The 12,554-nt window shown below is 41.7% G+C and overlaps 1 protein-coding gene across 6 annotated transcripts in view; it reads left to right on the top strand.

The window, feature by feature from the left end:
• The window catches only part of nlgn2a (neuroligin 2a), a 95,793-nt gene that overhangs the window by 22,633 nt on the left and 60,606 nt on the right, over positions 1-12,554 (top strand). Inside the window, exon 2 of one of the 6 annotated variants that reach the window (XM_070929408.1) lies at positions 323-376. The exons of 3 other annotated variants lie outside the window; for them this stretch is intronic. In XM_070929408.1, the coding sequence (XP_070785509.1) occupies positions 323-376 (54 nt within the window). Of the gene's footprint in view, positions 1-322; positions 377-1,593; positions 1,625-6,575; positions 6,597-12,554 lie in introns of all 6 variants that reach the window. 2 more of the 6 variants (XM_070929410.1, XM_070929411.1) reach the window with 2 other exon arrangements.

Genomic DNA, 12,554 nt, shown 5'->3' with positions numbered 1-12,554 from the left:
TGGTAGCCGTTTTCTTCTGCAGGGGGAGAGAAGGAAATCACATCCAAAAGCAGCTTTCTTTGATCTTGTGTCTTTTCTTGTGATAAATCTGTGTCTGTGATGCCTTTTGTTTTTGCTTTTGTACTCTTTTTAAAAGGAAAAAACAAAACAAAACAAACAAACAAAAAAAAAAACAATAAGCAACCATGAACTCTTGCTGATTTGTCCTTTTTGCTCTTTCTTCTTTTCTTTTTTTGATATTCTTTTTTTTTCCGTTTTTTGCCAGTAATCTTTTTTGAATTTTCTCTTTTCTCTTTTTCCCCCCTTTTTTTCTTAACCCTAGGTCCGCTCACAAAAAAACATGATGAATCTTCAATGAACAAGCCTCGAGACGAAGGTATTTTTGTTGCATGTTTTTCCTTTTTTCTTGTTTTGAAGTCTTTTTGGGGGATGTGTACACATGCAGTAGAGTGTAAAACACACATGCACACACACACACACACACGCACACACACACGCACACGCACACACTCACTCACACAATCATCTCTTAGGTGGGACTTTGGATATGAGATGCATTCCGATATGTTGGTGTAAGTGTATGTGTCTTTCCCATGCAAATCATTAGCCTTACGTTACCTTGGATGATCATAACGCCAGGCTAATGGAACCCAGATACCCTTCATTATAAAGTCATCTGCAGGCAGTCGTGTGTGTTTTCCTGAGGTCCTTATCTGGCTCTCAAACAAGAGAGGGCCACGGGCATCACCGCCACCACTGTGCCCTTGAAAATACATTGGCCAACTAACAGCATTGTCAGTGAACAACAAAGCACCTATTGAGACCAGCTCACACAATGAGGTGCATTATCATTACGCCTCAATCCCCAGCTCAAGGATGAAATTGCTATTGAGGAAGGACCTACACAAATATTAAGCCAGCCTTATTCCAAGTCAATGATGATATCATCGAATCAAGCAAGAAAAAAAAAAAATTGGGGACATCCAAGGACGCTTGTGTGGAAGATTTGGGTTTAATCAGCTGCTACAGTAAGGACACAGAACACACAGCCTGCTGTTAATTTGTCTCCTACCTGCAGCACATACACTGTGGAAGTGACTTTATCTGCACTTTCACCCCCCCCCCCCCCCTTTCCTCCTCCTTCCTTGTTCTTTTGGACTTGTTTCTTGGAGAAAAAGATGACTGATGATATTTTGATACATATTTCTCTTTATGCTATTTTGGAGGGTTGTGCGGGTGAATCTTCTTCGTGCTCCGTGATGCTCTTTGATTTGGGGTATTTTTCTGAAGTTGGGAGTCGGAGGAAGTTTGACACGAGAGGATTTTCTTGGTGATCAAACGCGCTTGGCACAGACACAACTTTTTGAGCTGCCACAGCCAGCAAGCAGTCGAAGCAGTCAAGCCCAGTCGACATGCCCCCCCCCCCCCCCCCCCACCCCCCACCCTCATCCCCTCCTCTAAATATCTTTCCTCCCTCATCACAACGTGCAATTAACCTCATTTGATTGGAAACTGGTAATCCCATTATACTAACGCAACAACACAGTCCCAAACTGGAATCTGTGTCAGGTACAGGGGAAAAACCGGAGTCAGCCACTGAACAGAGACCAAAAGGATGCAGTTAGTAAAAAAAAAATAGATGTCCCTCTCCCTGCATGAGAATACACAAACAGAAAATAGATAAACACAAGCACTGTAATAAAAATGGCAGATAATCTCTGTTGCACAAGACTACAGATACACATAGCCTGGAAGAAAACAGGCAACCTCTTCCCACACAACAGGTACTGGAAATTACCTTCTGTACAGTCCCATTAGATACATTGGTATCAGGTCATAGCCAGAACTTTAGAAATACGGAGGTCTTGACTTTAAATACCCAAGTCCAACCCAATCTATTGAAATCATGTATGACAAGTCGTCATAAAAGATCAGCAATCAGCCAGAAAAATTCTCTGATTATTACATTTTTTCTCATTTTCTTCATTCATTTATCTGTGCAATTAAAATGTTTAATGTATCTCCCTACACGATGTTGTTTCAAAGCCTTCTCCGCACTCCCGGGATATAAATCTGGTGGAGAAATGCTGAATACCTCTGTTATATTTTAGTACATTTTGCCTAAAAAGAATTTAAAGTCCCCCTACACTCACAAATGTGTTTTGTAGGGTGTAACGGTACACAAAAGTCAGCACAGCAGGGAAAACAACCATGGAAATAGGGAGAGAGATTTTTGTCATTTATTCAGAAGAATGTAAACATCCAACAGTGGCTCAGTTGAGCAATGTCGGCACGCAATTTGGGATCCAACCGGGAAACAGCGATGCTCCCATACAGTGGATCTAAATGTTACGGAGGATCCTCCAGCTCTGGTCTCTGATTTGTGTTTGCGACGTCACAGCCAGTCTGGAAGGCGGTCGTGGTCCAGGATGTAACTTACACAAAGGGTGATGAGGAACGCTGAGGCCTCCAGTGCACATGCACTGATAACAGACTTTTCAGCGAAGTAGGAGACATCTTGACAAACAACATTAGCATATTCATAGATTCTGGATTGTTCAGCGAGGGAGAATAAGTAGATGTAATTTTAAGAATATTTAATGAGCTAATTAAACCTTTTTTTTGTGGAAAGTCCATATGATGTTAATCCACACAGAGTATTTTTTATGTCTTAAAGGTCCCATATTGTAGAAAGTGAGATTTCCATGTCTTGTTTGATTATAAAACAGCTCAAGGTGCCACCCGCTCAGTCTGTCCGAGTTATTGGAGCGCTCTGCTCAGGACGACTCCTCAAGTGTTTGGAGGTTGTTCAGTTTGTCTAAAACGGCTTGTTTCAGACAGACGGTGAACTGAGGGGCTGCATGAAGGGCCAGCAGAAGATAAATAAGGACTTTTTTGAACTGTGAATCCTGCAAAGCTGCTCTGCTGGAGTCCCAGCTCGTAATTATTGCAAAAGTTTATGGTAAAAGCAGATAGGTATATGAAACAACAAGACCAGTGTGTTTCAACCAAGTCGTCAACAGAACATTACTTGTAACACCAGAAAATGGAAAATCCAAACGATTGCTCATTTGAATGCAGAGAGCGAATGCGTTATTTGTCTTGAAACAATCTAAAAGTGGGACTGCTACTATACAGTGGCTGCATTATGTAACAATGCAACAGTACAGCACATTGGACACTTGTTTGCAGTATGACCTTTTTGTTACATCCTGCCTGGTGGAAATGATTCATACACCTCCTCCAGTCTGTGATATCCAGGTTGCTCCTAAGCCTGACGTGTGCAATCTTCCACCCTGAGGCAATGCACTGTTACCTGTCAAAGACCTGCAGTGGTTTGAGCTGTTGCACAAATAAAGCATCCAGTGTAAGAATCCAGTGCGGAAAACTGTTACAATCTGACATTAACCAGCAAAAAATGCTGCCAATTTTGAATCAAACCCTTTTCAATGAAAGAACCTAGAAAATACTGGAGACGGCCAGCTATTATCTGATAACAGCGGCGGCCGGCACAATCAGTTCATCCATTTTGTCCTCATTCTTTCAGCCGTGTATCAACAGCCCTTTCAAATTTGGCATGCTTTGAAGCAGCATATTCTACGCCACGCAGAAGCCTATTCATAAGCTGTTCTATGCAAGCAAAGAGGACATACTGTACACTCAAGAAGAGCAGAAAAGAATTGAGGCAGCATCCTCCAGCCAGCTAGATGACTTCATTCAGCAGCAGCGGCTCGCTCTCTGCTCTGCATCAGGTGTGAGAGAGCAAAGGCCGCAGTGCTGCTCAGTGTTGGTGTTAAAAAAGATTGATGGAGCTTACAGCGCAGCCCTGTGCATAGGTGTGTGTGTGTGTGTGTGTGTGTGGAGAGAGGAGGGGATTACAAACCAGAGGGAGATTGAGCTAAATCAAGAAAGAGACAGGGAGAGTGTGTTCCTCTGCCATCCTGTGTGTCAGCTCTGATCAGAGGCAAACCAGAGCCACCTGAGCCCCAAACCTGGAACATATTTCTGCCAGGAACAATGTCACCTCTGTCTGACACACTCACACACGCACACACACACACACACACACACACACAGAGTAATATAAACAAGGCCACGCAATACAAACATGGACATGCCCTTAAAAGGAAATGTTCCATCAAAACCTCATTGACAGACACAGATGAAGTACAGTTGATAACCATTACAATTTACATCATTGCATCTTTTGTAGAAATAGAAAACAACACATTGGTTTTAACAAACAGGCAGACTGCAATTTGTGGGGATTTACTGACCATCCAGCCGCTAGCTTAGCCCCCCCCCCCCCCCACACCTCTAGCCCCCTGAGCCGAGCTATCACATCCTGGACAGGTCCGTCAACACACGGAGACCAAAGTAATATTAACCCTCCGTCCAACTCCCGGTAAAGACGGTTAACAAGCCGACCCCAAAATGTCAAAGCAACAGCGCATTACTGGGATTAGTAACTGTTATGTAATTACCGAATTTAAAGTTGTAATCCCTCACGCTACTTGTTACTGAAAAAAGTAATCCCATTACTGTAACGCGTGACTAGGTAATGCGTTACTGCCCAACACTGGTAATAAGGTGTAAAAAGTACATCAAATTTGTTATGAGTTAAAAAAAAGTGTTTAGCATTATGTCGGAAAAACAAGTCAAACACTATCTGAGTTACATAATACACATTCACACACACAGCACGGTGGGGGGATTTAATCGACTGCCAGCTCTTCAACTCTCCACTGCTTCGTTATTTTTATTCTAAAAAGAGGAAAAGGGGAGATTGAAGAGAGCTACAGTTGGTTAGCATTTGAAAGGCAAGCACTGCAGTGCATCATTAGATTCTGGTGATGCGCAATCTGCCGCCAATCACTTTAGACGCTTTGATGTCTTTGCCATTGAGAACAGTCACCAACAAATGATGGTAGTACCTCCAGATGATGTACACTGGAACAAAAAAGAAATCGCCCAGGAAGAAAGACAGGGAGAAAACAATGAACCTTGCTGTATTCGATCTGCTGCTTTTAATATTGTAAAGAGGGTTTCTCTCATCATCCAGTCCCCGCACCTGGTTGAAATGTTTATCGTCCTTTTCGAGGCAAACTGTCGCTCATTTTTCAAACGCGTCAGCATGTAAAATGATGTGATGGATCGAAGGAGGCTTTGGCTTTTTCCAATAACGCAGTCAATTTTCTTCATGACTGGTGATGATAAGAATATGAACCATCCAACTGGGTATTTAATTACAGTGTAATATTGGGTATCATTAATCAAACAACGCAGTGAAAGGCTTAGATTTACCTTCACTGATGTTAGCCAATAACTGCATTCCTGATAATAAGGTACTAATGCTGTTACATCCCCAGCCTGCAGAAGTTATAGAAGCACTTGATACCATGTTTTTATTTTAATGCTTGCCGCTACCACATGAACTGAATTAGTTTGATATAAAGTTGTGGATGGAGCCTCTTTTTGTTTCTCGATGTGTAATATATATATAATATAAATAAAGGAGAAGGTGCTGCAGAATACTGACTTTTAATGTGGGCCAGCTGTGTTATTGTATGCACTTTCTTTAGACAGAAATATAATAATCTGGAATGAATTTCGAGCTTACTTATAATTGCCTGTGAACAAGGAAATTCAATGTTTTGCAATAATTAATTAAGTAACTTTGAACTTGCAGGAGAAACCGTAGCTTCTTTTTAGTTTCTTAAAGGGACAGTCCTCAATCCAAATGTAAACAGAAGGGACCAGCAAAAATCAAAACATATACGATTGGAACCTGATATTGACACCAAACAACAAAATATAAGTAATTCATGTTTTTTTTGTGATGCTGTTAAAGCTGCATGAATAGATTTTGGCTACTTCATCACCTTAAACAGTTGGTAATGTCGGAGAACTATCATGTAAAAGACGCCAAACCGCTCTGTAGAATTGAGGAATTGAGGAGAATTGGTTATTAGCTGTGGGTTTTGTTACTATGAGCGACGCCTTTCGCATTACACAGGATCATTTGACATCATCATTGGATTGGCGTAAAATCAAAGCAAGCTTTTATTAATAAGAACATCTGTCAAATGTATGTAGTCCAAAAAAGTCAGATACCTTTACTTGCAGCTGTACTTTTTCTACCATTGTGCTTTAAACCTGCATTTGTGCTGCAGATAGCATTAAAATAACATTGTTTACTGACCTCAATTTAGATCATCTTTATTTTTATGTATCATTTTGTCTCGAATGCAATGCTCGGACTTAGTTGCACATTTTATTTTTTTATTAGTACACAATAATTCATTTCGACCTGCACACAGGGCAAGTATAGTTTGATGATATGATATACAGTCATAAAAAGAGTGAGAAATGTTTTTTTATTATTTTATTCTAGATGCTCTATGCTTTTACCCTGCTTTATATACACAAACACTAATGACTGTAATTATTATAGATAAATGAAACAATAATGACCAGGATTCATTGTCAGCATTTGCACTTGTGTCTCTCTTAATTAGGAAATGATTTATCTCATCCAGGATATTGTAAACAGCTTACCTCAACTCTGCAGAAAGCTTAACTACACAGCATGCAGGGTCTGCAATTAATACAGACCAAGCACCAAAAGCTTGTTAAACTTTATCTGTAAAAAGTTACCGTCCCTGCTGACCATCGTATTCTCAAAGCAAAACAATGGCTCTGTATCAAGCAGGCTTTTGATTAACTGCCTGTAAGACTGGCTCTGCAAAGAAAGCGCTTCTCCACTGGATCACAGTTTACCGAATGAGCTTTTAATTAATGTCGTTTTAATTGAATGAGTCGCATAGCAGCTGAAAATGTCTTGGATGTCATACAGTATTCCCAAGGAGCAAATGTATATTCTCGGCTGCCAGAGATTATTTTTAGTGTTTGAAGTCTGACAGAGTGAAAGACAAGACAAACGGACAAAAAAAAAAAGAGACATAAAGGGGCATTAGTTAGAGTGATGGGAGCAGCAGAGGAAGTCGCATCTCGGTGCTTTGTGTTTGTTGATGGCGAGCGAGATGAAAGACGTCAGCGAGCCGGAGTGGGTTTATCACAGAGACACTTCAGCGAGAGACAATATAAGACGTTTGCGATGCTCTCTCCTGGATGGCATGATGGTGGATGGTGTGGAGGAATAATATGAGTTTGTCTATGTGAGACAGATACAAGCTTTTGTCTCCACTCTGTTTCTGTCTGCATCAACGTGTTTCTTTTCCTTCTTTTTGCCCCCCCCCCCCCCCCCCCCTCCTCTCTGTCTCTCTGTCTCTCTGTATTATGTGGTGTTTCCACTGTGGTTATAACTCTGCTAACAGATGCTGGCCTGTGGGCAACGCAGCATCTCTCCATATCGGCTTCTCCGTGCTCTCAGACGTACGCACTCGCTCTGAAACACTTCCCCCATGTTACAGTGCTCGCTCACAATCCCTCATTTTGGAAAATAGTGCCATGCAAGGACGGAGACTTGGCACGTTTCATCTTTTTCATGTAATTAGGAGCATCCAGGGAGATGCTCTCCTGCTAAATCTCTCCATTTCCTGTAGGCTTTTCATCATGGACACAGTGTAATATTCAATGTACTGTACAATACTACAGCCAAATCTCTAAATTGTGAAATACAAAAGGACAAGGAGGCAGGAAGCAATCAGGAATGAGAAATGTGGAGGCCGGCATCCATTCTATTATTTATTCCACCATTCTTACATTCTTACGTGCTGACTACAAATTACTTTATAAGAGGATTTTTTTTTTTTATGGATTGAGGTAGCACAGGGACAAGACTGAGTAGCATATCCACAATGGAAAGAAAAAACAGTAAGGAGCAGAGAGAAGAAGAGCAGAGCAGAATTGAACAGCCCTCTGCGTGAAAATGCAAAACAAAACAGCTAAACAGGACAGCCTGGCGCAGGAAAACCACACACACACACACACACACACACACACACACACACACACACACACACACACTGGCGTCGCAAAGAGTAAAATAGCACAGCACGGCTCGGCACAGTACAAAAGAGCCCAGCACTGAACAGAATACAATCTTCTGCAGGAAAAGGATCAACAGTACTGTCAAACCAACTTTATTTTAACATTACTACAGAGACTCAATCTCTTGTCTCTTTCCATCACCCCGTCTCTCGGTGGGCCTGTCGGTTATTTGCTGCCGAAGCCGCTGCCTCCCCGTTACCTCAACGCTCGGCCCACGTCGTGTCAAGGTTGTGTCAATATCGCGTCGAATACACCTACTCCATCGCACGCTGACAGATAGTGTTTTATTGAGCTTGAAACCCTTTGACAGGACAAAGAAAAATGAAGAGGAGTGAAAGAAGGGAGGCTGAGGGAAGGATGGAGATGAAAAGGATCGGAAGGTACCGGGAGATAGAGCGGGACGGGAAAGAAAGGGAGCTAGTTGGCGCTGTGTCGCCTGTCAGCTAGCTTAGTGCTTGGGAAAAAGCTCAGCACAGTGTTTTTTTTTTTTCTTTTTGTTTTTGCACTTGGCTGGGTTTATTGCCATGTGTAATGGCTATAAGGGACTGAGGGAAGCAACAGTGAAGGCTGGCTCAGCTCCTCTTCCACTCCTGGAGCTCAGTGAATGCCCCAATGCTGGCTTTGAGCTAGCCAAGAGCTATTATGGGTCTATTTAATCCGAATCAATAAACTTTAAAGTGCTCACTGAAACAAATGAAGTTTGGAATTGTCAAATTGTATTGCAGAGAAGACCTCCCAGCAGGCAATAGTGACATCAGTAATAGTATTATACTCCAGATTAATGCTGGGATGATGCATGGCTTTGGAAGCTAAAATGTACATTCATGTGTACTGCATATGATACAAGCAAGTGAGCATTTAAATATGTAACTCATTGAAGGGTGCACATTGTGAAATGGGAAAAGTACCAACAATTATACAAGTACTGTGTATCTCTACCTCAGTACTTTAACAAGAGCAGGTCTGCTATTTATTTCTGCGCATTCCCATAATGCTGTAATGGAAAAATGGTTGCAGACATTAGAGAATTTTTGCCTTATTAGGGTTGATGGATGAAGAGGTGGTGGTGCAGTGTTTGATGGAGGAGACTTTAGAGCGGGAGGCAGCTATGGGCACATGCCCGGCTTCTTTAGTCACTTCTTAATAATCACCCCATGCTTCCATCTCAGATCTGGAGGGGATAAAGAGCCGTTTCCACTGCAGTTGAGGGCTGGAAATGAAGGTTTGGAGTGTGAATAAGACATCTGTGGCATTTATTCTAAAAGAAAGTACTACTGTGAATATTTTATTCCAGAAATTCACATTGTACATGTTGTTTCAGCTTGTTTCAGCTCTGCACAAGGTCTGATTTGTGTTGTGTGGTTTTATAAGCACTGGCTGCTTGCTTTATAAGCAGATATTTGCAACTCTGTCTCCTGGAAATTACATTTATATACTGCTGATTTGCAACAGCATATATGTATATATTTTATTTAGGGAGAGTTTCAAACTATTCATACTGATGAATACAAATGTTCACAACACTGTATTTCATTTGTTTTCCTGCTATATGTGCTCTTAAAATACAATATCCGCTGTTTATGGTTACATTTCTGCACTCACAGTACTTGGTTAACATTAGGGAAAGAGCATTAGGTTTCTTGGTTTAGTAGCACTTCCTGAACAAATACATTTCTTTTAAAGCGTATTTGGCAAAAGTGTTGATAGAGACAGTGTTGATATTTGAATGCCTTGATTATATACATTGATTTGTGTTTACCTGTGATCAATCTTTCCCAGTTTCCGGTGGCTGACATAATCAAAGCATCACAGTAAAGGAGTTACACTAATATGCTGGACCTACAGAGACAGATAGACTGATGCAGTTTGATGCAGTGATGAGAATATATAAACTGTTTAGTCTGTGAAAATATCCCTGGCAGGTACATTTATTTGCTAGCTTGTGGATGGATCGGCACAGCAGACGGATGCGATCAAGTGGGACTCCATCCGTTGATGTTTGCCAACGGTCATTTTAGTTTAGTTGCATGGATGCAGGGAGAATGTGGGTGTGGTGAAAGTTGCGGAAAGCAATCAGAGCTGAGGGTCTGACGGCTCCGTAACAGGAGCAGAATTTGCCGCTCCACCATCAGATTAACTGTCAGGACAGACAAGGCGAGATAAATGGCGGCTGATAATCCATATCCCCCCTGGGGTGACATGGAGCAGAGGCAGGAAGATCTCCACGCATGTAAAAATGTTTGATTACAGATGAACTGCACACGCACATTCACATCAACACACACACACACACACACACACACACACACACATCCAGTGGTGAAACGGAGCCAGGCTCTTGGCATTGCCGCTGTGTGGCAGATCCCAGAGATCACAGCTCAACACTGGCAAACAGGAATCATTTATCTGATTGTACACACACACACACACACACACACACATGTTGAGCAAAGTTGTTATGTTAAGTTAGAAAAGTTGCACTCACTTTGACTAGCCACTGCTTTTTCGCTGTGCTGTGTTGTTCTCACTTTGTACTCGCTGTGTGTGTTTGTTTTTTTTTACCTGGATTGTATCGTAACTGTCGGAGTAGCTTTCCAATTAAGGCGGTATTGTTATGTATGAGATGGAGAGTGGTGGGTAGCGGCAGACCTGCCAGCATCACTTAATGGGAACGCTGGTGTCTGAATGGAGACGACATCGGAGGCTCTCTACACCCAATTTATTGTTTCTCTGCTCCTCCTTCTCAAACTCACAAATAGAAAAGGAATACATTACAGCCGCAAGGTAATATACTCTACAGTGCTATATATACCAATACACACAAAGAGTGTGTGTGTCTCGCCTGTCTCCCGTGTGTTCATATGTCAGTAAAATAAAAACAAGCTGTTTCTTAAACCCTTAAGCAATAACTAACACTGAATGTACTTATCTGTATATCCGTATTTATCTGTTTATCAGGAGTAGTATACATTTTTCAGTTTCATTTTCAACGTAAATGTGCCAGAAATAGCCCATTTTCATCTGCAGTCCCTTATACCAGAATGCTGAAATGGGGCGGTAGACGCATTACGTTTACATTACACACAACAAAGGTGACATGACAAAACACAAAAGCTAGAAAACCCACAATAAAACTACCCAGACCTAAAGTGCCAGAATAACAGTAGAAAAATCGAGCTAAAATAGAAAACCACTTGAAAATCTACATTAAAGTTGTTGCTCTTTGGTTTAATCCAACTCATTTATTATTAGAAAGACGTGCCATTGACAAATACTAGCCGAACTCAAACACAATTTAAAAGCTAAAAAACATGCGCTCCACTGAAATGTTCAAGGCAGCAAACTTAAAGAGATATAAACGGAGACCAAGTGGACGATTCAGCGCTCACGACTCTGAGTACTGGTGTAGTTGCTCAGCAAATGAATGGGAGGAAAATTCCAATCTTGCGTGGTTTGAATAGAAAAGGCAGAATGACTGAGGAACCTACATTTGCATATTTGATTAAATTAGACTAGAGAGTTCAGGTGCAGGCTCAGTATAGACAAGAAACTCAAGCATGCATGTGTGTAACACTTTTGTGCAAGTCCTGTATGTTGGAGTGTGTCTGTAATGTGCTTGAGTGCGAGTGTTTGCATGTCGAGACTCACTCAGAGTGCATCTCTATAGGGGGGATGGCCCCTGGATCCCAGCCTGTGTCAATGAGGCCTCGCAGCAAAACACACTCGCACTCATTCAGTCCCAATTAGACCCCAGACACCCCGTGAAACCAGGGCTGGAACGGCAGCCCCGGTAATGGCCAGATCGTTATAGGAGAGAGGGAAGTGGCGAGGGCAGAGAGGCCGAGAGAGAGAGAGAGGGACGGAGGGAGGTGGATCGGGGATAATGAGAGGTTGCACGAGGACACATGAGGGGGTACATGAGGAGGGGCGTTGGAGCGGGGTTGATTACAATTTATTCATGGGCATCCACAAATGTGCAAATACAAAGGAAAGTAATGCATGGGCATTAATATCTGATGATTATATGATTTCTTGAGGGCCGTCCATTCAAATCCAATCCTCACAGTTGTTCCTTAAAGTAATAGCCTGCAGCATAGGCAGTATATAAAAATCCATATAGCTACTCTCTATCGCTGATGCAAGTACTTCAACACAATAGTGTTAAACCTAGAGCCCATTCATGATTGTTTCTACCTTTTGTACCAGATATATAGGGGCAAACATCTTTACTCCAAGTCCTCACCGCCACGCTTCTAAATTTAACCCTTACCTCAAAGCTAATTAACCTTCTTGTGGACGTAAGAACTGTCAAAATACCCTCAATTTAGACTATTTATTCATCATATTCCTCTTACACACACAACAAAAGGCTAGATATGCAAGAGTTAGGATAGTGTTTTTTAAGAAATAAGGAGTTAGGATCATTTCTAAGCAATGAGGCATAGACAGTCTTTATGTATGTAGAAGTGAGGACAGTTTTTATGCAATAAGAAGTTTGGATATTTGGCAAAAGCTGTGTCACAAAACAGGCACAAAATGGC

This window comes from Enoplosus armatus, chromosome 23 (genome assembly GCF_043641665.1).
Source record: "Enoplosus armatus isolate fEnoArm2 chromosome 23, fEnoArm2.hap1, whole genome shotgun sequence".
NCBI classification, from domain to species: domain Eukaryota; kingdom Metazoa; phylum Chordata; class Actinopteri; order Centrarchiformes; family Enoplosidae; genus Enoplosus; species Enoplosus armatus.
This window is presented reverse-complemented; position numbering and strand designations above follow the sequence as displayed.